This window comes from Cupressus sempervirens, chromosome 5 (assembly GCF_028749045.1).
Source record: "Cupressus sempervirens isolate cs-2001-9-10 chromosome 5, ASM2874904v1, whole genome shotgun sequence".
NCBI lineage: Eukaryota > Viridiplantae > Streptophyta > Pinopsida > Cupressales > Cupressaceae > Cupressus > Cupressus sempervirens.
In genome coordinates, this window is record NC_143122.1 from 623,545,034 (window position 1) to 623,572,271 (window position 27,238).

The following is a 27,238-nucleotide window of genomic DNA, read 5'->3' on the forward strand; positions in this document are numbered from 1 at the left end:
TACTTATTCTGTCTTCAAACTCTTGTCAAATGCTTCTCCAATGATAGGGCAAATCTGAAATCCTTATTCCAACCAAAAACAAACCCTAACAACGAATTCTCAATAAGCTCCAATGAGATGGCTGAATACCAACTCCAATTATGCAACAATTCAGGTGATATTTCACACCCTCAAAGTCGCCAATCCAAGGGAGTGATTCGTTCCCAAAGATCGAATAATTTGCAGATCCAAAATCCACAAATGTCTTCACAATGAAGAAGTAGAAGAGTTCTCCAATCCAAGCATGTCCAAATGAGAGGCCCAGCCCTCTATTTATTCACTTTTCTAAGAAGTTGCTAGAACTTCTAGAAACATCCTTTATAAATTCTCATTATAATGCACTTTTTATAATAAAGTAATTTTATAAAATAAAAAGTGCAACTCAAATTAAAATTATAACATGTGGGCCCCAATATCACATAATGATAAAATATAACCTCTTAACACTTCTTCAAGAGCAAGATATGACTATCTGATCCGCAGAATTGACTCTCTTTCCACACCATTTGCCTATGAGAGTCTGGAATAGGCAAATCCATGATCAATGCCATGTCGAACTAAAGAGGGGACATTATAAGTGTTGATCTGTTGGATAATGTGGTTCAGGAATGTTTCTTAGACTTGGTTACATTTCCAGAGGACATCAAGATATGTGTTGATGCTCTGCTAGATATTTGGGTTTGTGTTCGAAATCTGGAATGGCATGATGACTTTGTCATCCGTTTAGAACATGCACATACACCTTTTCTCTGGCCTAAAGAAATGACATAGATATAAAATGCAAACACAAAAGAGGATTATTCAATGAGCATCTTTACAACCGATTAGCAAGGAAAACATTCCTTTATGAGCAACTTCTGTGGCAACATGAGTGAAATTTTTGTGCAAATGCATCAGTATAGTTAAGTTAGATTCTTTATTCTATAACCCGTGAACAAAAAAGGATCATGTATTGAATGTGTGGGGGCGTGGAGAAATTTTGCAGCTAACAAAAGAAATCGATTAGATATAGACAAATCTAAAAGTCGGAACCTAAATAAATTTGAAAATTGAAGAAATATGGTCTCTTCAGCGTTCATCTTCGAGTATGGCACATAAAGAATTAAATGGATGGTTGTCGTCAAATCGCAGGGGCCCCCATGGATGGTTGGACAAGATCATGCCAAATCATGGATTATGTGAGGTCTGCGGCAAAGATTTAGGAGGAATTCCAAGCTAAAGATGTGGATGCCATGTAGTGGATATGGAGCGCCATTTTAAAAGCGTAGGGGATGTCATTTATTTGTAATGGTGGCCATTTAGCAACTTACAATCTAACCAAGATCAAGTGAAGAGAACAGCGGAGTTGATTATCAAAATTCAGAGAAGAAGAAACAAGTTAACCAAAACTTTGCAACTGACTAGTTTGGCTCCTGACTCGGGAGGGCGATTGCATGGGTCCCATAGACTACTTTAGTCTCGTGGACGTCATTAAAATCTATCATATCATATCATATCAATCTTCTAATAGAACCAGCATCAAGGAATAGTAATGTCACATTGAAATATAATATTGTTTCCTCCTTGAAATATATGCAAAAGATACAACTTTGCATCTTTGTGGCTGTTGTGAAGAAGAGAAGAAATTAAATAAAAAAGAGTGATAAGTGTCGGATATTGTGGGCTCCGATAGATACAAAAGTGTATAAGATAACATATAATATTGCCACGACATACCCGTTGTAATAGAAATTGGGTGTCAACACGAACAAACAATGGAGAAAATAGTAAGGAGACAACAGTTATTCGATTACTTCGTAAATTACAAATGTCCATGTCAGTGATAACTAAAGCAAGTATCAAACATACTTATCTAAGGATTTCTTTCTTTTCAATATAGAGAGTCTCGATCAAACAAAAATAGAAGTCAATTTTAATTAGAAATCCACAAGAAAGCAACGATATAATAGCGGGTCTATATAGAAATATCTAACACAGAATTATTAAAAAGGGCATGATTGGTGAAGAACTATATCAATGTCAAAAATGAAGATCATCATGAGACAACGGAATAGAAATATGTAGTCATCAGTTAATAATTATATAGTTCGATATCCCTATCGAATCTACTTAAGGATCGATGGCATTGGCAGGTGTTTGGTCTAGGTGAAGATTTAATGTTGGATTAGATCATTTTACCATCAAATGTAATAGGAAGCACATCTTCTATTTAATCTAAGTGTTTAAGGACCTACGTCTACCAATGTGATTTGATGAGATATAGTGTCCAATATAAATTAAAGAGTGCGCACAATTTGCAAAGATGGTTTGGAATTAAACACTTGCCATGTGGAGGAAACCCAAGCAGGTGAAGGGTCGGTGAGAAGAAAGAAAACTTCGAGGTAATCAAACTAGTAAAGCGATTGACATGAACTTAAGGGGCAAGATAAAAGGTAGCCATACACACCTTAAATAGTAAGTGACGACTACAAAAGAGCCCAAGCTATCGGGCTAACATAGTGGCACTAAGAAGAGTCGTTAGTAATAAGAACTGGTGACAAACTAGTTTGGTCAAGGGAAGAAACGATGATCATGATTTGTACATTCATAAAAGAAGAATCAAGGCACCAAAGGAAGATAACAAGGTGGACCCATTTTCAGATGGCCACACCCAAGCTGCATGGTGAAGACTTTGATAGGTGGTCAAACCACCAAGGACCAGGACCAGTCTGAATATCACCCCTGAACCATGTGTTTCAGCCACCTTGGAGTTGGTGAATCCAATGCATACTATTCTACTCATGCCATGCATATGGGAGAAAATTATTAAAAGAGATTCAATTCTAAATATTGAATAGGACCCTCCGCACCTTTAAAACAAAGGTAAGTAGACTCGACATTGGAGGTATGCCTCAAATAGATAGTAAATATGATTTTATTGATAAAATATTTAGGAGGATAGTAATTTTTATATGTATAAAATTAAATAATGGATAATTTATCAATATGATTATGTACATTATTATTCATAAATTATTTTGTATCAGTTCATGGATTGCATAGAGATTCAGTGAATCCTTAGTATAGGGTATGAGAGATATTAAGATAAGCAATTATTTTCAATTAAAATTATAATGTCAAATGGAAGGAATGATTGATAAAAGGATATTGATATGCAGATAAATACTTATTATCTTGATCTATTTTCTATTTAATCATTGTAGCTTCTCTCTCATTTGTAGTTCTACTATAACAGCCACATGCCTTGATCTTTTCCTCTAAGACTGTTATTGCAGACAGAGGGAGATTGAGATTTGGAGGGAATCTTCTAGAACATAGATAGTTCTATTCCCTATGTATTTTACGGTGGCATTCATGTAGTTTGAATTTCTATTGGATCAAGTCAATACATGATAATCAAAACAAAGGAAAGAGCACACCATTCACTAACAAAACCAGAGCGTCTATTCACAAGCATTTCACGTGGCATCCATGTAACAAATTAAGGGAGCTCAAGTTTTGGAAATTGATCACTACTCCTATTCTTGATCGACATATTCCTAGGACATGCAAATAAGGTTTTATAAGGTATGATTTTTTTATTATTTCATATTTAGAGTGAATGACTTGTTATATAACATTTGATTTGTTATTTAACATTTGATTATAGTATTATGAAAAATGTATGTCAATAAATCTAATCATTATGAGATAAAATAGTTGCAGCATCTTTAGCAATTGGTCAAAATGAGATAAAATAAATCTCGGAATATATGAGGCAGTCACATATTAGAAGGCAGCTCATAGATAAAGTATACGTGGAATGAATCAGTCAAACAAAGGGGATAATTCAAAGACTCTACAAACAGTGCTAATTATATGCGTATGCGACGATAAAAGAGGCGATTCTCCATCACAAACAAACATGTTGAAACACACATCAAACAAAGAATTGACAGGTCAAATATCAATGAATATATAAACAAGTTTCAAGTCAGACGCATTCAATATTTGCATCATAAAGACACACGAAGAATTGACAGGCATGAACATTATTCAGATAAATAAACAAAGGCACATCTAATACAAGACAAATTAAATTATTAAGTCATGTTCGATAACGATAAAGGAGATAATGAAAAAACATACAAATGCACGTCCAGTATAAATATTTGGTTATTATACAGAGAATTAAAAATTCAAAGGTAACCAAGACATCAAATAACCCAGTAATCTGTTATGGAGAGATGTTCTATCCAAGTTTCGATAATGTTGACAAGTATACATATTGAAACATAGCGATTAAAGTTCTCACAGCACTTATCTGGAGTTTAGCAACGATTGTATGCCTAGCAGCGAATGTATGTTGTCAAACTTAAAAGCTCCAATTCAAAATAGAGGTCGGGAGTATGCATGATGTGATGCCAAGAACAAGCAGCGATAAGGGTCATGGTTGAATCAACAGCATATCGTTGTATTGTCGGAAGTCATCAGCGTTGTATGGCAGAAGATACATATGTATAATCTTTTCAATTATTAAATTTTTTGGTCAATTCGGATGTCTTTTATATATGTGTGTAAGGAGAAACAAAAACATATTACTAAGGAATGTATTAACTTAGAGGTGTGTAATAAAGGGGGTCTTTGAAAGGTACGATTATGATTAAAGAGAGATTATTAAATAATTCAGGTTTTAAGGAAGAGGTGTCATTTAAGTTTAAAAGATATGTGACTATTCATCGGGTAAGATATAAATAGAAGTACTATTTGAAAATAAGAAATGAGTGAGAAGTATATGAAAATATAAGAGAAGAAAATTCAGAAGAGTAGAGTTTGTGCAGATAAGAAGAAAGCATATATAAGTAAGTAACTGGAGATTAAAGAAATATATATTCAGATTTATTAAATATGATGTAATGAACAAATTAGAAAAGAGTGAATAGAGCAAATTGATCAGAGGAGTTTAAATAGAACATATGTTCAGATTTAGATTTGAAATACCTACAATATGTTATAAGTATGTTAGAATTGTAAAAGAAAAATAAGAAGGATTGCTGCTCCATTGAAGACAATATACGAGGGATGTTTTCAGAGGTGAATGTATATTCAAAGATATCAGATTAAAGCAAAAAAGTTTAAATTTAAAGCATCCATTAACAGTTGAGCAAGCAACATTGATAAGGTGTAAAAATAGTTTGTTGGCAGTGGGTTGGTGATCACGAAGACAGCAGTAGGGGTTTGTGCTTCCAGTAGGTCAGAGCTTGTGCAATGTGGGAGTTGGACCTTCCAGTGAGTCGGTACTCATAAACAGAGGTTGGAGCTTACAATACATTGTAAAAGGACAAAGTTTATATAAAAGCATTTCTTGTAGCGGTTTTCTCCCGCATTGGGTTTCCATGTAATTCATTGTGTTATTGTGTTCGTGTGCATAATTGTTCATTTCAGCATTTAAAGTTGATTGTTTGGACAAAAGTTTTAAATTGGCAAAGTTGTTATCATACTGATTCATGATTAATCTACCGACCCATATAAGAACAGAAGCTCCCTATATATCTAACTACTGATCAAAAGCCAATACATATATAAACTTTGTGTAAGATAGAAAATACGAGTGTTGTAACATCCAAAAAATGATTCAGCTGTCCACATGGGAGACTCTTCACATATCCCAGAGAGAATCTCTTTAGATAGTCAGCTTGACATCCTAAGCAAGAATAGCAACCAGCAAGCTAAATGTAATAAAAAATATCTCCTGTAGCTACAATACACTAACAACGTATTCTTGTAACAGAAAAATGGATCAGTTATTATTATTGGTGTTAGCATTTGATATTGTAATGTTCCCATTATTTGGGTTGTCTTCCAATGCACTTGGTACTAACCTCCTAGATGTATGTCAGCCTTATCAGAGGGGTTATTTGGTGTTAGCAATAAGCTCAAATCATCTAGAAGAGAGTGTCATGAATAGTAAGTCACTCGGCTGGGTCTGATTCTCATTAATCATCACGTGTCACTCAACTGCAGTCATTTTTTATTCCAATGTTTTTTGACCGTTTCTAGGAGAGGATCAGTTTCAGAGGTGAAAGTTTCCTCCCTAGCTATATGCAGGAGAAATCATTTAGGTTTATCACTTGGTTTAATTGAATAGAATTTTTAACAATTTGTAAGATCTTTTAAAAGACGTTTTCTAAGTTAGAGGTTTTGCCAATTGTAGACAAAGTTTGGATGGATGCCTTGACATTAATTAAATGGCAATTCATATGCGAACAATTTTGAGATTTTTTTACAAATGAATCCCAGTAAGACATTAATCATGGTGTTGCTAATGCTAGTGACTAGACTTTCTCCCATATTTTGGACTGGACATTGGAAATAAACTAGTTAGGCACCATTTGTTCGGAGAGAGTAACGGATAATAAGAGTAAACATTTAAGGGTGAATATCTACTAGGTGTGAAACATCGCAAGCTACAGAAGGTCAGCTCTTCAAGTTCTGAGAAAATTGAGTTTGGCATGAACATTTTTAAGGGTTTAAAGTTAAACGGACCAGATTCAAGGTCAATTAGCTTTTTTATCCCTGGGCATGAATGTGCAGCTTTAAATGAGGCTTAAGAGCAGCAATTGAGTGTTATTTGTGGGTTGACTCCACTGGTTAAGTATTTCCAGTAAATTTGAGTTGTGCATAATGACCAGAGTGATTGATTTGGAAAGGGGACTGGATAACTGGGAAAATAAAGGATATCTGCTTGTGTAAACTCACAATAGACTTACTGTCCATCAACCCTTTAACAAAGTGACAATTTCAGAAAAAAGAGGGTGTCTACATCCTTAAGGAGCAGCGACATCTTGCATGATAGTCCACTTCTGAGTAGTTGTTACCAGATGTATCTACTGAGAAAATTGTAATATGTCACAAAACCACTCTTTAATCTGAAAGTTATAACTTCAGAGAAGTTTGCATCTATTTTGCAAACATAAACATGTTCAGAGAATTCAATCTCGGTAAATATCAGATTACTGTCATTTGCATCAGAGAATTCAATCTCAGTAAATATCAGATTACTGTCATTTGCATTCAGAGAATTGAATCTCAGTAAATATCTTGCATCCCTAGTCATAAATTTATAATCTATCAAACCAGGTCATCAGAAGTGCTACAAAATTACAAACTGTAAAAGCTATTTTTCAGGCATCCAAATTGTTTGATACAATGAACTCAGAAAAAATGCAAATAAATTTGGGTACAACAGGGGAGTATCTTACAAATACTAACCCTGTCTACAACAACAGGTGTATTTGGTTGCTAGTTATTTGTTGATCAAAACCAATTTCAGTGGGGTTTGGCATCTTCAATTGGCATTGAACCATCATTCCAACCTTCACAGTTTGAAAAGTCTTCATATATGTACCTTGAGTTCCATGTGTTTGAACATCATATATTGGTCTAGTTGTGCTTTTTCTATGATCTTTTTTTATTCGATTAATGATCACCTTGAGTGTGTGGATCATGTACAGGTATATCGCCAATGGAAGCCATGCGGAGGAGAATTCCATGGTTATAACTGTCTCGCTCACATCTTTCAAATTTTTAAGCCTCTCTCTCTGCATTGACCTATTTGCCTAGCCTTTGTGATTTGGTTAGTAACCTCCTGGTTCTTGTGTTTAGAACATACTTAAATAATGACTGAGAAATTGTATCTATTGTTCGATATGATTATTGACATACGATAAATAATTTATAACCTCTTGCATAAATATTTTTTATTGCAAATAGTAGTACTTTGAATAAGTTGATAGGATGTGTCCCAATGACCACTATCTTTCTAGTTCTACATTTCCTAATTGTGGTAGTGAAAAGAATAAATAATTTGATTTTAAATGTGTTTATAATGTAGCCTTTGTACTTTCTATCTTCTTGTGTCATGCAACTTTATTGGAGTGGCAATTGATTACTCTCATGGCTTATGTGTTACCTTTCTCTCTTCTTAACATCTTTGGCGTGGATGAATGAGCCATGTGTTGCAAAATTATATCCTTCTCATGAAATCAAGATACAAAAATATCTTGTCTCCACCTCTTAGGGTGAAAATGAAGGAAACAAATGGTTTAAGTTTTATTTATTATAATGTCTCAGGAAGGTTTCCCTTGGCTTCTGGCATCTTGGGAGCATTTGTGTCCCATTGTTTCTGAATTTTGGTCATAGTTACACTGCCCTTGGGGACACAAAGAGGGGGGGAACAGAAGGACAAGGTTCTCAGACGAGGGGACAAAGGGACCTCAATTTGGCGATGGCAGGGGGACAGTGGTATATAGCATATACTATACATATGGTACTTAAAATGTTAATTATAAAAAGATGCATAACGATATAAGACATAAATATAAAGTATAAGTCCATCATGACCACTATTGCTAGTTTAGTTTTACATTGCATTGAACATTCAACAATAAAAGAGATCTAACTTCTATTGTCTATCAAATAAATTAAATAATCAAAGCTTGAAAATTCAAATTCAGAAGTCATAGATATCAATTTATCAAAATTCAAAAGTATGAGTATCACTGTCTCGTCAATGTCATCAAAAAGATATATCACATCAAGTAGCATCAAGCATGATATGATAATGATCACAATGTTTAATGTTCAATGCTTCACACATCCAAGTGTCAAGATAAAAAAAACAAGTACAAACTACAAAATAATATGTCAAAGCCCAAGGGCCACCAAAATGCAATAGAGTCTAGAGGCCTCTGATCATCAATGTCACACTGAGGCTCGGGCTCAACAAACTCATCATCAGAACTCTTAGGCTCTCCAAGGGTAAGAGATGCGAGAGGAACACAAACAAAACCTGCATCAGAAGTATCCTCATCCTCATCAACATGTGATGGCTCCTCTGGCTCTACATCCCATCATGCTATAGGGCTCTCCTTGTATACACATGTCTTGTGATCTTTGATACACAAGGCACAATGTACAACCACTAGCTTCTATGCTCTCTTAGAGGTAAGTTTGTTCCTCTTAAGAAAGTGGATGAAGTTATAAGTAGATCAATTCCTCTCAAAAGTTGAAGAACTAGATACCTAAGATAGCAATCAAATGACTAGTATGAGAGTTAGAAAATTGAAATTCATAACTAAAAGTGAAATTGAAAGTGAAAACATATCATTTTAATAATTAGAATTCACGTTCTAAATTTGAAGAATAAGAAACCTAAGATAGGAAACGAATGGCTAGTGTGGCAGTTGTTGATTTAGGCCCATGACAATTACACCACAAAATAGGATCCTCTTGTGCCATTGTTTTTATATCCACCTTTGCTATAGCTGGATAACCCCTAAGAGTAGCAAATTTGGTCCACTCGGTACAAACCTTCCCCGCTGTCTCAATGTCATACATTCTATCAATGCACTTGAAGAACACTTCCTTCATTTGAAATTCAAATTTTTAAATCAGTAAATTAAAAAATTAAATATCCATGAGTGTAAGTGTAACTAACTTCTATCTTCTAAGTTTTAAGACATAAAGATGATTAGGATTACAATGAGTAGCATGATAACATGATAATTTAAATTAATAGATTATCTTGTCATTGTTCAGTGATGTAACTCTCTCCAACCTAAGCATGTACCGCTTTAGATTCAACGCAAAAGAAGCCATGTGTAAGGGAGTGTTGAGGTTGTCCCATCTAAGCTAAATAATAGGCCGAATGTGATCATTGTAAAATGCTAAACTGGGGTCCCTCTCTTGCACAACTGCCCTCATCTAGCCAAGCATACCATCAATGCACTCGTACACCTCTCCAAGGCTAGGTGCATCCCCATCCCCACATTTGATGACCTGAAAAATTAGAGTGGTGATAGCAAATATGTGTTTTGCATCACTCCAAACTACATCACTCTTCACTGTCTCCTTCACCCTCATCCCCTACTCTATCCTCAACCCATCCCACCTATTCCACTCATTCGTCATAACCATGACTTGCAATGGCTCCTCCAACTCAAGCATTCTCTCCAAAAGAACGAAGTAGAATGTCTATCGAATCTCAATTGGTTTCAGGAACTCCTTTGCAAAGCTCCTAAAAAAGAGCATGTGATGTGTGGTGATTACAGATAAAAATTTACACATCTCTAACATCACTCACTACTCCCTTAATCCAGGCAATCTTCCCCATGTCTTCTAGTGCATTGTTCGTGGCATGCACACAATTCAAAGTCCACCAAATATGTCTATATGTGTATTGTCCCCGGTTTCTGATTAGGTTCCAAAGCTATAACCTGCAACCATTTGTCAATACAATATCAAAAATTGTATGTAAAACATGTTAGCAACATTAGATTTAAGTAAATACTAATCTAAATACTACCTAGGCTACCCTTCCTAATCCTTCGAGAGAGATTCTTTCTCCAATCACCTAACCCTCTGGTGAGAACTACATCTCAATTAGGTAATTGTCATAGAAAGAGTTTCTCCCTTAGGCCTCTTTGGGATCTTTGCTAACACTACTTGGTAGAGATCCCACCTCTACCAAGTCTCTTATCTCTGACACATGGATATGTTTGACCACTACAATATATCTATTGTCTCTAAGAGATTCTCTACAAATCTCCCTCTAGAATTCCAATTTGGAATCCTGACATTCGATTACGAATGCCCTCTAGTCTCTGAGTTCTCTCTATAAGACCTCAATAGTCATTTAGAATGTCCTCTATCGAGTTTAACTTGATCCTTTTAATGATAATTAATCCTCAAAAGGTAATGTCTCAAAGTATATGTTATTAGTAATAGCAACCTTATCATACCTCTATTCTTGTGGCTAATCACAATAGATGTACTTGCCTGTATCTATTGAGAGGACAAAGAAGTATTATTTAATTTGTTCTAATCTACTATGGAGGCCCTCTGTGTGTTATTCCTTCATATATTAAATCTAGTTTTAACATATTCTTATGTCTATTACTAGAATCGTCCTCTCTTGGTATCTCTATTCTTCTCTGGATGGAAAGGTTATATACGATCTCTACAACCCTTTGGAAATATGCTAATTAAACGTTGTTAGACTAGTATCTGCAAATATATTCTATTCCATCTTACTTCTCACTTTTCCTTTGCGTGGAGAGGTGACTATTAAGCATCTTCTGGTTGTGTAAACTTCCCTTTCCTGGATGACATCTATACTATCATAAATTCCTTCATACTTTGTCTTCTAACATTTAGATGAGACTTGTATTTGTTATTGTCTTTCTTTCTTCAGATGATTTCCTTGTATAGAAGGATATTTATTATGTTATTTCTCCTTCGATACTCTTTCTTTCCTTAACTGCTCTCCTATAGTTATCAGGTGAGTGTGATATTTAATATCCACTGCCTGTAGTTCATTACTGATGGAGCCTACCATCCACGCTGCTGGGGAATCAAAGTCAGGTGTCCTCTATATCGTTCCATGGTGTCTTCTTCCCTCACGAAAGTTTCTAGTTTGTTTGTTCTATATAATTACTGACGATGATTTGTATTTTCATTATTTGTCTATGTTTTCTCTACATCCTTCGCTACCCATCTGATGCCTTCGGTCTTCCCATTGAATGTCAGATAACTCATGTTTGTTTATGTTCCTTTGTTTATTATTTTTCCAAGCCTATGCTTCCATCATTTGTTGATAGACTATCAAATTAGTTGAGGTTCTTCTATATTGTTGGATTGCTTCCCCACGGCTAGTGTAACCCAATAATGGTTCTTTTGTCTACCGACAATGTCCTCTCTTCATTCGCTTATGACGATAGTTGTTGAAGTCCATCTCCCCTTTGTATAACTCTATTATATATATTATTTGATGTCTCTCTAATGTTCATATCAATTAAGGTTCATCATTATCTTTACTAACAAAATATTATATTTTAATATAATATAATACTTTAAGTTATAGAATTTTATTAATGTTTCATGAGATGATAATAATATTGACTCATTTATAAATTGTTAATGTTTCATATTTTTATTAAATATGTATATAATATATTTAATAACAATTTATATTATTATGATTTGTTGGTATTTAATTAATCAATCAATTATTTTATATATTTAAATTAAATTTTGATATATAATTACCTTAGGAGATGGGATATTACAAAATGTGGCCTTAACAAGTCTTCCTACGGCTCTACATACAAGTGTTACATCTGTCACCACTTCGGCCACATTTTGTGGCCCAACCTCCTCAATAGCTGCCCAAAGGATGTCAGATTGAAAATCAGAATCCTTTCGATGCCCTAAACAGTCAATAGCCCTAAGAAAAAATGGCTCCTTTTTGCATGTAATTATGATATTGATGAGTGGATGGTCCCTAATGTCCATCCACCCATCCATGATGAAGCTACACCCATACACCTCCCAAACAGACCTCATGCTCTCCATCTGTGCACCAATCTTGGCATACTCTTTATCCAAGACTATGGTCCACAAATTGTGCTCACCTGGTGGCACAAATGACGGTCCTCCTCCTCTTACCACTAGTTGCATCATCTTCTTATAAGAAGGAGATCGTGTCAAATGAAGAGGTATGCCATTGGCAAAAAGAAATCTGCCAATTGCATCCTCTATCTCCTCTTTTATGCAAGCATTAAATTAATCAGCTATGGGGTTACTTTCAGATGACACCTTTCTTTTCCCCTTGTTAGATTGTGCTTTAGCCTTAGCACTAGACTAAGTCACAAGGTTCGAATTCAAAATTGAGTTCGTTGATCATAAAATTGGGATGAAATTCAGCAAGAGTAAAAACTTGGAAAAAAAAACTTGACATTAAATCTAAGTTTAATAATTTTATTTATTTTTAAATATAAGTAATATATTCACAAAATTGTAAAATAGTTTGACATTGCTAAACAATTAAACTAAATAACTGAATTCTATTTTAAAATAAAATATTATTATAAATTACAATATCGTATTAAATATCACAAAATTTGGATGGAATTTGGAAAGCGTAAAAGTTCGTTGAAATTCAAACTTCATAGATGAAATTCATCGTATCATGTGACTTAGGCACTAGATATAGGACCCGAGTGTAATGTTTCGTTGTCAGCTTCCCTCCCATAGTTGGACTATCAATGTAGGAATCTGGTAACTGCTCCCTTGCCAACGTTGCCAGCCACCAATCTAAGTGACTGTATAGTGCACAGGTGTAGATGTCGGTACAATGTAAGCTTCATACAATGTTTTAGGTGGGATCCAGACTGGTCATACGGTATACTAGTCGTATGGTGTATGGGATGAGGACAAAACTGGCGTACAATGTATGGGGTGAGGACAGACTGGCCCTACGATAGACTAGTTGTACGGTGTGTGGAAGGATGGTCAGATCGTACGGTGTGTGGGTGATGACAAACTAATCGTATGGTAGCAAGTTGGAGACTATAAGAATCTAGTAATGTACAATGACGTTAGAGTGGAAACAATATGCTAAGGATAGTCGAATACACACTTGCCAATACACAAATAATATATATGAATGTAGTCCAAACATGAATAAATTCCAGAAATTGTATAACTTCTAAACAATAATGATGCTTCGATTTTCCAGATCCAAGCTAGGAAATACAATGATGGAATAGGGTGAGGCTTAAATCCCACTGAAACCGCAAGAGCCAAATAGGGAAGATCTTTCACTTCCAAAATGGTGAACAATCCAAAACTCCGACAGGAATTCGTAGTACAAAGAAATAATCCAAATCGCATATCAACTACTCCCTACATGTCGTGCTTGAATACCTATCGGGGAAACTTTATGAGGGTTTACAAAGATAGCCGATGGCCACACCTACCTACGGAAACAATAAAAATGGGTCCAAGATATACTAAATCAATCGGCCCATTAACAAAGGTTTGATTAATTATTTATTTTATGATGGGACTATGATGTGTTCACCTTCCCAAGTTGCATTGCCCAACGGCAAGTGTTTCCAACGTACCAAGTATTCCTTCAAAGTACGGTTTCGCAAGGTCTTCTCACATACATCAATGATCTTAGTCAGTTCCAATATGAGCTTACCTTTTTCATTGAGCAGCGAAAGGTCTGCAGTTGCCATGATGTTCTGTCCCACAGCTTTGTTCAAGTAGGAGATATGAAAAACGTTATGAATGCGGCTTCCTTCTGGAAGTTCCAGCTCATAGGCAACTTCACCAATGCAGCGAGCTACATGATAAGGGCCATAAAACCATGGCTTCAATTTTTCTTTCCCTTTTGCCTTCAATGAGGATTGCATGTATGGCTCGAGTCTAAGATTGACCAAGTCTCCCACTTTGAAACTTCTCTCGATCCGTTGTTAGTCATCGTACATCTTTTGTTGATTATGCACCCTTTGTAAATTCTCTTTCAAGCATCTCTGGATGTTTTGCCCTTCCTGAAGCCAATGCCTCGCCCTTGGTGCACGACTGCTACCCAACACCATGTCGAGAAATGAAAAGGGTTCATACCTGTATAGTGCTTTGAAGGGTGTCATCCCAACGAACATGTGATAAGTGGTATTGTAATAATATTCCCTCAGATGCATCCATTTGACCCATGCCCATTGTTATGCCGAAACGTAGTTCCAAAGATAGCCTTCTAGCCACTTATTCACAATCTTCGTTTGCTTGTCTATTTGAGGGTGTAGCTCGTAATTGGCGACAATTTTGTTCCTGCCAATCGAAACAATTCTAGCCAGAAAATACTGATAAACTGCCCATCTCTGTCACTGATAATGTTTCAAGGTAACCCGTGCAAATGAAAAACTTCTCTGAAAAATTAGTCCGCTGCCTACGTGGCTTGAAAGTCTGAGGGGATGGCGAAGAAGTATGCATACTTCGCCAGCCTGTCCACCACCACAAAGATACAATCCTTCCCATTTACTTTAGGAAGTTCGATGATGAAGTCCATAGAGATGCTTTCCCACTTCCGTTCTAGAATAGATAAGGGTTGCAATAACCCAGCAGGTAAAGTATGTTTGGATTTGTTTTGTTGGCAAACTACACATTCTCGTACATAATACAATACATCTCCTTTAAGTCCATCCCATGAAAACCTCTCCCTGAGCTGCCTATAGGTTTTGAGAAACCCTGGGTGCCCAGCAAAGGGTGAGTCATGTATTTCCTTTAGAATTTTTTGTTTTAGTTTGGATTCAAGCACCAAATATATCCGATCCTTATAGTAAATAATGTCATCCACCACCTTGTATCGATCATCCTGAGTGTCACCGTCCATTCCTTACATGCAAACGTGTTTTTGGAATATTCCACCAATAAGTGTACTTTCCAATCAGCTGAGATCTAAGATAGTAAACAGATGGCAAGTTTTCTTGACAGGGCATCTGCAACCACTTTGTTCTTCCCCTTCACATATTCAATGTCGAAATCAAAAGCCTGAATCATTCTTACCCATTTTTGTTGCCTTTCGTTTAGATCTCGTTGCTCTAGAAAATATCTCAAACTATTACAATCAGTATGAACAACAAACTTAGCACCTACCAGATACTGTCGGAATTTGGTTAGTGCATGCACGATGGCCAACATCTCTTTGTCATAAATGGAATATAGACACTCCACTTTTGTAAGCTTTCAACTCTCATAAGCTATAGGGCGTCTATCTTGCATTAATACCGTGCGAATTCTCTCTTCGGATGCATCACACTCTAGAATGAATGATTGTGTGACATCAGGTAAGGTAAGAACTGGACAAGTGCTCATTGCTTCTTTTAACTTATCAAAAGTGCATTGTGCTCTTTCATTCCATTGGAAGGAGCCTTTCTTAATTAGATCGGTTAACGGTGTGCTCAACTAAGAAAAACCACTTACAATCCTTTGGTAGTAACTGCACAGACCTAAGAACCCTAGCAACTCAGAGAGTAATTTTGGTGGGGGCCAATCCAGGATAGCTTGAATCTTCTCTTGGTGGACTTGCACTCCATATTTGCTAACAACGTGCCCTAGGTATAATATTCATGTCTTTCTAAATTCACACTTGGATTGCTTGGCGAACAAGGCTGAGCCTTCATGATCCCTAAGACTTCATTCAAGTATTTCAAGTGTTCTTCCTAAGTTTTGCAGTAAATAAGGATATCATCAAAGAATACCAACAAGTACTTATATAGTTGTTTGTAGAAGATGTGATTCATGCAGGACTGAAAAGTAGCTCATCCGAACGGCATGATGAGGATCTCATAATGCCCATAGTGACAACAGAAAGTCGTCTTATCTACGTCTTCTTCCCGCATGCGGATCTAATGGTACCTTGAACGAAGATCTATTTTAGAAAAATAAATCGCACCCTGCCGCTCATCCAACAATTCATCGATCCTAGAAATAGGGTATTTGTTTTTTATTGTCTTCTTATTCAGCGCACGGTAGTCCACACACACGCACATTATCCTATCCTTATTTTTTACCAAAAGCATTGATGATGCAAAAGGCCTAGAGTTGGAATGGATCCATCCTTTCTCGAGTAGTTCCTAAATCATTTGCTCGATCTCATCTTTGAATTGCTTGGGATGATGGTAAGGCGTGGTGATAATTGGTTTGGTGCCGACTTCCAACTCAATGGTATGTTCAAACCCGAGATGGGGGGGTATGCTAGGAGGAATGTCTATAAAAACTTTATTGTGGGTCTTCAAAATATTTTGAAGGTCATTGTCTCATTGAGAGTCTGTTGTCCTTTTATAAGTTTCGTCGAAACAAAACAATGTGCAGCCCATGCAATGTCATCATGCTGCAAAATTGTCTCCATCTGTTGTGCTGAAACTTCCTTCGGTCCCTCATTGGGCATTCCACGAAGAACAACCTTCTTCCCATCAACAACAAAAGTGAAGTCCATCCGTTTGAAGCTCTGAGTGTATTCATCAAGTGTCTCCATCCACTCTATGCCCAGAATAACCTCCATATCATCCAGGTCCACTATAAAGAAATTATCTGTCACATTTGGTTAGCCATGGTGATACTTAGTTAGGGATCAAGGTGTGTACAAGGCAGAAGGGTCCCTCCGGCGACTTTGACCTGGAATCCTGCATTCGTCTCAGTAGGTAGACCTCTTCGTTTCACGAAAGATGAGTTTATGAAGTTTAGAGTGGCTTCGCTATCGAGCATCACCATGACCCTTGTCCTTGAGGGGTTCCCATACACGAAATACCATACACTTCATGCTCCCAGCTAAGGCGATGGTTCCACCACGTCATACCAACACTGCAATTCTCTCCATACGATTCAGATTAACCATTTTGGTGTTCTCGTGGGGATGGTAGTCTTCTATGGGTAGATCCTCTTGATTGTCCTCATCATCGGATATGACTTCAATATGGTGTATTTTTCCTTTACCAAGGCATCTGTGTCCAAGCTCCCATAGTCCCTTGCAATTGAAGCATAATTTCTTCCTTCGTAGTTCTTGTCTGGTAGCTTCGTCCAACGAAGGCTTCTTCTGCAGAGGTTTGTTATCTCTGTCCTTTGGAAACACTAGCGGTTTGGAGTGTGAATAACCTCAAGAGGATGATGACGATGATGATGCCATGCTCTGCGCCTTTTTTATAGCCTCCAAAAGGGCAGCAGGGTAAAAGTACAAAGCTATGTCAACTTTCACGCTGACTTATCATTACGACTAAATTTGATTATTTCTATCTAAAAGTCAATTTTCTTCAAACATATGATCTAGATAAATTCAGTATAGCTTAATTATATATGGTCTCATTCTTTTCCAATTGGAAATGTGTATTAAATGCATGTTTTATACTAGTTTGTATCCAATTAGTAAAGAAATAAAATTATTTCAGAAAACAGACATTTCAATATCTCTTACTATTTTTTATGATATTATTTTACTAACAAAAAAACACCATTTTATAGAGCTCAAAGTCAAGAATATTCTCATATAGAGTTTATGATGTTTTAATTAGATATAGTATATTGTAATTAAAAAATTCTACACGCACGTATTTTAACACTCAAAAAGATGTTGATTTAGAGAGAAAAAATATTAAATCTTATCAAAAAATTTAAACATTATATGGCGTTCTAGAGGAGAGAGTCCTCTTCTAGAATGTATAATTTATGTTCTAGTTAGAATAGATTTGTTTTGAAAAATGTGGTGGGAAACGAAAACTATTGATTTCAAGTGTGTTGAAATTTGAATCATTATAAAATAAAAAATATAGGTCTGAAGCCAATTTTTAGTTTTGTTTGTTCTAGCTATATATGTTACCTATAACATAGTCTGATCTCAAATGGAAATAAGTTTATTTCCACATAGTTTTGTGGTGGGAACTAAATCCTTAATTTTCAGCATTTTTCAGCAACTAAAAAATTATCTATAAAAATTGGAAAAATGAATCAATTCTTATTCCAAATAATTATCAAAAATTATAATCATAATCTTCATCCATTTCTACACATTTCATTAGTATACTTCATTTCCAAATTCTAAATAATAATACCAATTTCATGTCATTGAAGATGAACAATTATACTTTTGTTAGCATTTTCCTTTATAAAAGGGTGACACAGGTTTGTGCTTTTACCCAGCAGGATTGAAACCTTTTATCCAACCCCTCAATGGTTTTGTTAGTCCGTCCATGAAGAGCACTATTTGTCTCCTTTCGGAAATGTCCATGACCAAAATAGAGAGTTTCTGAAATTCTATGATATACTGGTCGACCAATCCAATTTGCCTCAGTTGTGCTAATTTTTTGAAATTTAGTTATGGATCATTACTATCAAATCGATCTATCAATCTCTCAGTGAATTCTGCATAAGTATTTATTTGGTCATGCCCTAGTGTGATGGTGCCATGATGCCACCATTCATGCACCACTCCCTCCAAGTGTAGTGTTGCAAATTTGATTGCTTCTTCTTCTAGCATTGGATTAAGTTGGAAGTATTGGCCTTCATTACCCATGCTTGAGCGGATATGGTCCCAAATCCATCAAATGCTGACAAATTTACCTTACTTAACTTTCTTTTGAAATCATCGTTAAAATATCCTCGGTTTTTGCCTTGGGAATATCTCATTCTTAGTTCTGCGTAATCTTTGTAGGATATATCTTCCCCCAAATTTGCATTCTTCCAGTCTTCTCTCAACTGTCCTTGAACTTCCTCAAAGGTTGTCTGCTTTCCTCCGAGTGGCACCTCCATCCGTGGAGGGAAAAGCAGCATGGAAGGCCGAAAGCATGCTAGAAGAGGGTTTGTTTTACCCGACACCGAGTCCACGTGACCATTTTTTTCAACGGATATTTTATTATCTGCCAACTTCTTGACAGTTTCTTCCATAAGTCGTTAAGTATCATTGATCTGCAACTGATTCCTCAAAAGATCTCTTAGTATTGCCATGAGTTCGACAGCAATGGGTTCTTGTTCCTCCATTCTATCAACTAAATGGGATCTTCTTCTCTTTCGGCTATAAACTCTCATTCACTGTCCACAAGTTGTTTGTCAACTTCCCTCCTGTAGTTGGACGGTTAGTGTATGAATCTGGTATTTGCTCCCTTCCTGATGCTGCCAACCACCAATCCAAGTGATCGTACAGTGCACAGGTGTAGATGTTCGTACAATATTAGCTACTTACAGTGTTTTAGGTGGGATCCAAACCGGTCGTATGCTATACTAGTCGTACGATGTATGGGATGAGGATAAATTGGTCGTACAATGTATGGGGTGATGATAGATTAGTCATATAGTAGGCTAGCCATACGGTGTGTGGAAGGACAGTTGAGCCATATGGTGTGTGGGTGATGACAGACTGGTCATACAATAGCAAGTTGGAGACTGTGAGAATCTATAGTCGAATATACACTTGCCAATACACAAATAATATATATGAATGCAGTCCGAACACAAATATATTCCAAAAATTGTATAACTTGTAAACAATAATGATGCTCATATTTGCCAGATCAAAGCTAGAAAATACAGTGACGGAATAGGGTGAGGGTTGAATCCCACCAAAACTGCAAGAGCTAAATAGGGAAGATCTTTCACTTCCGAAATGGCAAACAATCCAGAAATCCAACAAGAATTCACAGTTCAAAGAAACAATCCAAATCGCATATCAACTACTACCTACATGTTGTGCTTAAATACCCGTCGGAGAGACTTTCTAAGGGTTTACAAAGATAGCCGACGGCCACACCTACCTAGGGAAACAATAAAAATGGATCTGAGATATACTAAATCAATCAGCCCATTAACAAAGGCTTGATTAATTATTTATTTTATGATGGGAACATTACACCAAGGCTGCCCCTCGAAACAATGTAGCTCTCCATTGCAATCTAGGAGTAGAAATATGTGGTTGCCCCTACTCATGAACCTACTAAAGAGACTATTGTCTACTAGTTAAGGTGGTAGGTACCTCAACTACCAAGTCATCCGGAACACCCCAAAGCTTGGTGAATTCAATTCTGTGATGCAAATTATTTAATTTCACCAAGAAATTACATGCACCCACACCACTTTCTGTCCAAAATAGTAAGTCTACATTCACTCTAGTGATGTTGCCAAACCATTCTGTCCCACAAATGTTGCATTGCCACTTCCTTGTACCAACACCTAATGTTGTTTGTATAGTTATCCTTGTTGCAAACAAGTTGAGAGGATATTTAAGATTATAACTAACCCTAGGTCTAAATATCACTAAAAAAAATGTCAAAACCTTTTACTTTTTTTATGCTTTTTAACTTTATTGGTCTCCCAAAATGGGGGATGTTCATTCATCCCCCTGTCCCATAAGGGACATAAGGATGTCTCACCATCCCTGGTGAGATAGTGACGCAATGGTGGCTACCCCTAGGGATGCGGGAATGTCATCCCCCGCCCCGAGTGCATCCCCATCTTGAGTGCGGTAGGGAAAAATGAGGGGATGCGTCCTCGTGTTACAATGATTTTGGCTAAGTCTTCAGCTTCTCAAAGAGATTCTGACAACATGGTGATCAATCTAAAAGAGTATCTTCCCCATGAACCTTCTATTCACAGTGATCTTGCAGTGAGTTTGTAAGAAAAAGGCTCATGAACAATTCATCATCCATCAAACAATGCAAATTGTTCTTTCCAATGATACCGGTGTCCTAAGTCACAAGGTCCAAATTCAAGTTTGGAAATCACAAAATTCGAATGAAGTTTGACAAGGGTAAAATTTGGGAACAAAATCAACATTAAATTCGCCTTTATAAATTTATTTATTTTTTATCATAAGTAATATATCCACAAAATCATCAATATTTTAATTTAATAGACAAATTAACTAAATAAGTCAATTTTATTTTGAAATAAAACTATGTTGCACGGAGCTTCGGGGATGGGAATGGTTTAGGGAACAAAAATGTGTTTCCGAGATGAGTATGGCCTCCTCTTGGATCACAAAACTAGTCCAAAACCATACCAAGTTGGTTGTAAGTACATTTTGCTTCAGCTGTGTACCTTATTTTGTATCACACTCAGTGATCTGTTATCCAGATGAGGAGAGAACTATGATTTTGATTGCAGACTTTAAAACAAAGTCTAAGACAACAACTTGATCACAACAAGGCTTTGATCCTTTCCTTATTTCAGGTTAAAACTGAGTCTAGAGCACTTATGCTATAACTGGGTAATAAGACAAAATATTATCACAAGATTTCTGTTTTCAAAAGCACTTTCTCTTATTTCTTATAATTTTGATGAAATTGTCATTTTTTTTAATTTCCAACAACTGCTAATCTTTGATGACTGACAGAAACTTGGAAGAAATTGTCAGCAAACTAGAAATTGAATGATTTGCAGTGCATATTACAACTGTAATCAGATTTAAAATGATTCAGTCAGTGAATGCAGCAAAACAGATACTCAAGAACAAACTAAATTTGAATCCCAACCGACATAAAGTTGACCAAATTTCTAATTATTCATCTAACACCATAATTTTTTATGGTATTATCATTCCACAGTCCATAGATTGTATAGCAATAGTTTGTTTGAAAGACACTGTGTATTATCTTATTTCTTTCTTTTGGCAATCTAGGTTAAGATTGAATGACCACAAGTTACAAACTTTTCATGGCTCTCTTTATTACTAACTCATATTATTCATCTGCAGGAAATAATCTCTCATCCTACAAGAGTGGTTTTAATATTTGAATGTCTTGCATATCTTGTTAGCCTTGACATCAACAAAATATTTAGAGATGTCATACCCATGTCTAATATTTTATCTTAAATATTGTTTTAATTTTGGTATGCAATCCTTGCACTTATTTGAAAATCAATAATCCTTAGAATGAACTATTTTTTCTACTATAAGTTAAAATGGATCAATACATACTTCTACCAAATATTGAATGTACATTTACAGATAATTACGAGTGTTAATCACCACTCCCTCTCTTTTTCAGAACAAGACTAACTCTCATTTTCCTTAAGGATTCGCAACTGTTTCTCTGTTATTCGAAGTCAAAGAGGGGTAACTTTACTAAGACTTCATCAAAACATGAAGCATGCCAAACTATTCTGCATAAACAGACTACCTTTGTATTTAACTATTATTATGGAAAAAATACACATTTTGAATAAAGAATAATCAACATTCCACCCTATCACCTTAAAAGATCATTTTCTTTACCTTTAGATAGCGTAGTGCATAGAGTGCATATGCTGGGGATTTAGACAGTTTTATTTTGGGTGGTTCCTCCAAAACACGTACTTTACCAGTCAACGTATCTTGTGCCTTCTCAACTAGCACATCAACATAGTCTGCATCACCTCTCTGTCAGAATTGAACAATATTAGATGGTTCAATAGCACACTCTTTAATGGAAAACAGCATGAGTACATAAATCAATTTATCACTATCAGCAGTAGTCAGTGCTGCTTTGTAATTCATAGCATAGTGTCCTCCATTGAAATGCAATCTCCATTTCTAACAAATATGAATGTAAGAAATGGATAAGAAGTGAATATTACCAAATGAACCTTTTTCTTGGGTCAAAATACATAATAATGCAGTATACACTAAGTAACTGCTATGCAGTTAGGAATCATTGAACCTTATAGATTAGAATAACATCTTAATAATAATGCCGAAGCCAGCTTAGTGGCAGTCTTAATCTACATTGGGAAATCAGTGATTCACAAGTTATCTATCCAATTAATCTTATGTGTAAGATACATATCAAGAGAAAAAAGGAATTTATTGAATGCAAATAGTGTTACCTTTTTCCATAAGAATAATTACTTGTCTTTTTACTTTGAAATAATTAGAAAGAAGATGCCAAGATTATATTATCATCTGTATTACCAGAATTTAAATGTAGTCTGAAAATAGACAAAACATCTAAATGGAAATAAGGTAAATTATCTTAAATTGAACCGCAAACCAATAGTCATGTATTCAATCTAGGTACTTAATGCAATAAAAGAAACTGAGCAGATGTCAACCAAAAACTTCTAATTTCTGAAGACTTCAAACTTCCATAATCCATATGTTAAAGATCAAGATTCATAATAGGAAATTAGAGGATCAACATTTGAAGTCACACTTTCTGATCTATCATTAGGATAAGGGATAAGAATGTAAATAATGGATCCTTAAATAGAACGAGGTACAAAGTGATGAGGACATCAATAAATAGTGGGCAATCATCAAACTTTAGTAAATGTGATTCAACAATTCTCTACAAAGATTAATTATTTTTAAATTTTAGTTAATTAATTTCATTACAAAGCTTAAGAGTCTGAATGATAGGCTTCTAGGAATCACTTAGCTAAAGCTCTTATTCCTTATTAAGAGTATTGGGACGTTTAACAATCTCAATAGCCCCCTTGGTTTGCTTTTCAAATAGTATTCCACCTTAACCAATTGTAGCTTTAGTGTACAAATTCCATAAAAGGTCATATGCACATGTTCTACTAGGGGCAAGATCTAGATGAAGTCATGATATTAGAAACCATGCTCTTTAAATATCTAATAAAAGTAACATCCTTTTGCTCCAATGTAAGTTTGATGTTACATCAAGCTGAATAAAATATATTCCCACAACATAATTTTTGTTTAAGGGGCTTTGTAGTTGATTTTAGTATGCTATTATTATTATCGTGGGAATAAAAATGAGCTTTGTCATGTATTTTCTCAAGATCTTGTCCATTTTTAGATATATGCCATTGTTAAAAAGGAGAAAGAGTAGAGGAATCTCGTCCAAAGTTAATCCATGTTACATGTATGATCAATCTTCTTTTCATTAGTACTAAATACCCTTAATGTCCTCTTTATTCCATGTGTTCATTATAAAGACCATCTCGAGGCCAAAAAAAAATGCAGTTTGATTTGTTTCTGAAATTCCAAAACTGCTATTGGAGACAATATAGAGCATATCAATTTTTGAGATGAATGATAATGAGAAGAAGAATCGCGCTTGAAATCCATGTGAAAGCCAAACATATAAATTGTCATGTCAAGATTCCATCAATCAAATTTCACATTCCAACTCAAACATACAAGACCAAGTTCTCAATTCCCACTAGCATTCCTTCCATCACTCATGTGTTTCATTCTCTACTAAACTTCTCAATTGGATCAGATTTTTCTTTAAGAAAAGCTACCTAAGTCATCTTAGATTAATCATCACATAAAAACATGAAATAACTCTCACATCACGTGCTTTTCATCCCCGTTGGCCCACACAAATTAGTGTGAACAAGTTCCAAAGGTTTTGTAGAAGAATACTCAGATTTGAAGATTGCCCTTATTTCTTTTTCATACTAACACTATTTGCAAATAATATTTGAAGTCTTTTCTACCTTTAGCATGTCCCTTATGCATAGTTTTTTTTTCTGATCTTCACAATGTTGTCAAAATTCAAGTGTTAGAATAATCATCAATCAAAAACATGAAATAACTCTCACCTCCTATGCTTTTCATCCCCATTGGCCCACACAAATTAGTGTGAACAAGTTTCAAAGGCTTTGTTGTAGAATACGAGATTTGAAGCTTGTCCTTGCTTCTTTTTCATACTGACATTGTTTGCAAATAATATTTTAAGGCTTTTCTACCTTTAGCATGTCATTTATGGATAGTTTTTTTCTGATCTTCACAATGTTGTCAAAATGCAAGTGTCTCGTCCTTTTTTGTCATAGCCAATGTCAAATAAGATTTTAATAATAATTAAATATCAAAATATTATTAAATAAATATGAAAATTAATAATAAAATATAAACATAATAATAGACAAACAAATGATGTATGACTAAAAGAATATGATAAGATAAAGTAAACAGGACCAAAAGGTGTTAGGGTATGGGCATTAGAGATCATACAAACTATTGATTCAAGTAATCCAATTCATAAATTTGAAAAACATTCAGAAAACTAAATATGTGAATTTTGGGCAAATCTTCAATTTATAGAATTAAAAGGCATCACCATAAAGATAAAAAGGAGACTAACAAGGAAGCATTTAGGAGAATGAATAAGGTACAACTACAAAACTAATATCTGAATTGGTTATGAAAATAGCTATTATTTAAAGATTTATGCAAATTTTGCAGTTGGTCACATTCCTAGACCTCTTAAGCCTCCCTATGATATTTAGCATTTAATAAGTATATAATGTCCCCTTTTTGGAATTGCCCTAATGTTTGCCCTAGAACCACATATTCCATTAAGATAAGATTTGAAAGATGGTTAGGGATAAACTTTTACCAATTTAAATGCCTTTTAACATGACATATCTTGATTTAGATCCTCCAATCACCAGTTAAGGAACAAGTATATACAAACTAATTATTTATAATCTGCCTATGTGGCTATGGATTCTCACAATAATTTTTCCTTATGGACTATCCTTCACACATTGCTTTTATATGATGTAACACATGCTCATTCCACTACAACCTTATTCCCTTGCCTTTTTATAATGTAGCACGGCCCATTCCACTATAAGACTTATTCTCTTGACTTTGTATGATGTAGCATGGCCCATCTCATCACAAGCCTTATTCCCTTGCCTTTGTATGATGTAGCTCATGCTTGTTCTTCCATAGGACTCTTTCCTTTGTATGATGTAGCATGTCTCACTCCATTGCAAGACTCATCCCTTGCCTTTGTATGGTGTACCATGGTCCATTGCACCCTGGGACTTGCCTATCTTGCGAGGTATCACTACTACTTTTCATTACTGCCTTTGAGACTAATATATTGTTCTCCCAATTGATCTCTCCTTTGTTATTTCTTCTCCAAATGGAACCTTCTCCACCTTAATATCTCCTTTGTGTGTATGGAATCACACACTTTCATTTGTTAATGCCCTTATGAAAGACTCACAACCTTTGGTTGTGAAAAGATACCTTTGTTTGACAACTATTGCCCCTCTCACTCAATATTTGGTCTTCACCTATCTCTCAGTAATCAGATCTGTCTTTACTACTTTTCAATCAGCATGTATCCCATTTAATATTTGCATGTCCTCTTCTTATCTTATTCTTCCTTCTCAAGTCTTATTTCAAATCCCTCCATACACTTTTATCTAAATCTGTACTAGATCTCATCTACTCCTTTTCCTCTCATTTCATTTGATCCTTGTCCTTTATATCTTCCCATGTGACGAAGAGGTCACACCTGTTCGTCGTGTATGTCTTCTACTGAGAGTCGTGATGATTCATAGTTAACCCTCTTTCGCAATCATAACCCTTCATAATTACAACCTTTCGAAGAGTCACAACCTTTCATAATCACAACCCTTTCGAAGAGTCATAAAATTCATAATTATAGCCCTTTCAAAGAGCCACAACCCTATTGAAGAGACATGACCCTTACAAATAGTCACAACCCTTCACCTTTTGAAAGTAATTTTTTTCTTGCCTTTAACCTTTTGAATCGGTATGAGGACACCCTATTTCATTGTGATTAAGGAAAACCCACTAAGGGACCCTATTACAAAAATAGAAAAGGGAAAATCGCTATGGGCACCCTATTACAAAAATAGATAAGGTAAAATCACAATGGGCATGCTATTGCAAAAATACTTAAGGGAGAACCACTATAACGGCACCAAACTGCACTGTGATTAAGGGAGAACTGTTGAGGGCACCCTAATACAAGGCAAAGATTACATATCGCTTAAAAAGGACAACACTCTAAATGAATGTTGAAGGCATATAATTGCTTGAGGGAAAGAAATTTGAGGAAGAGTGGACCATTACATCCCCGTTTCAAAAATGTTTTAATAATAATTAAATAATATA

General features: G+C 35.5%; 1 protein-coding gene across 3 annotated transcripts in view; it reads right to left on the reverse strand.

Moving 5' to 3' along the window:
* Nucleotides 1-27,238, reverse strand: part of LOC149557439 (protein HAPLESS 2-like) — a 322,953-nt gene that overhangs the window by 281,243 nt on the left and 14,472 nt on the right. For all 3 annotated transcript variants that reach the window (XM_089832085.1, XM_089832084.1, XM_089832086.1), the window contains exon 2: nt 22,622-22,765. In XM_089832085.1, the coding sequence (XP_089688211.1) occupies nt 22,622-22,765 (144 nt within the window). The remainder of the gene's footprint in view (nt 1-22,621; nt 22,766-27,238) is intronic.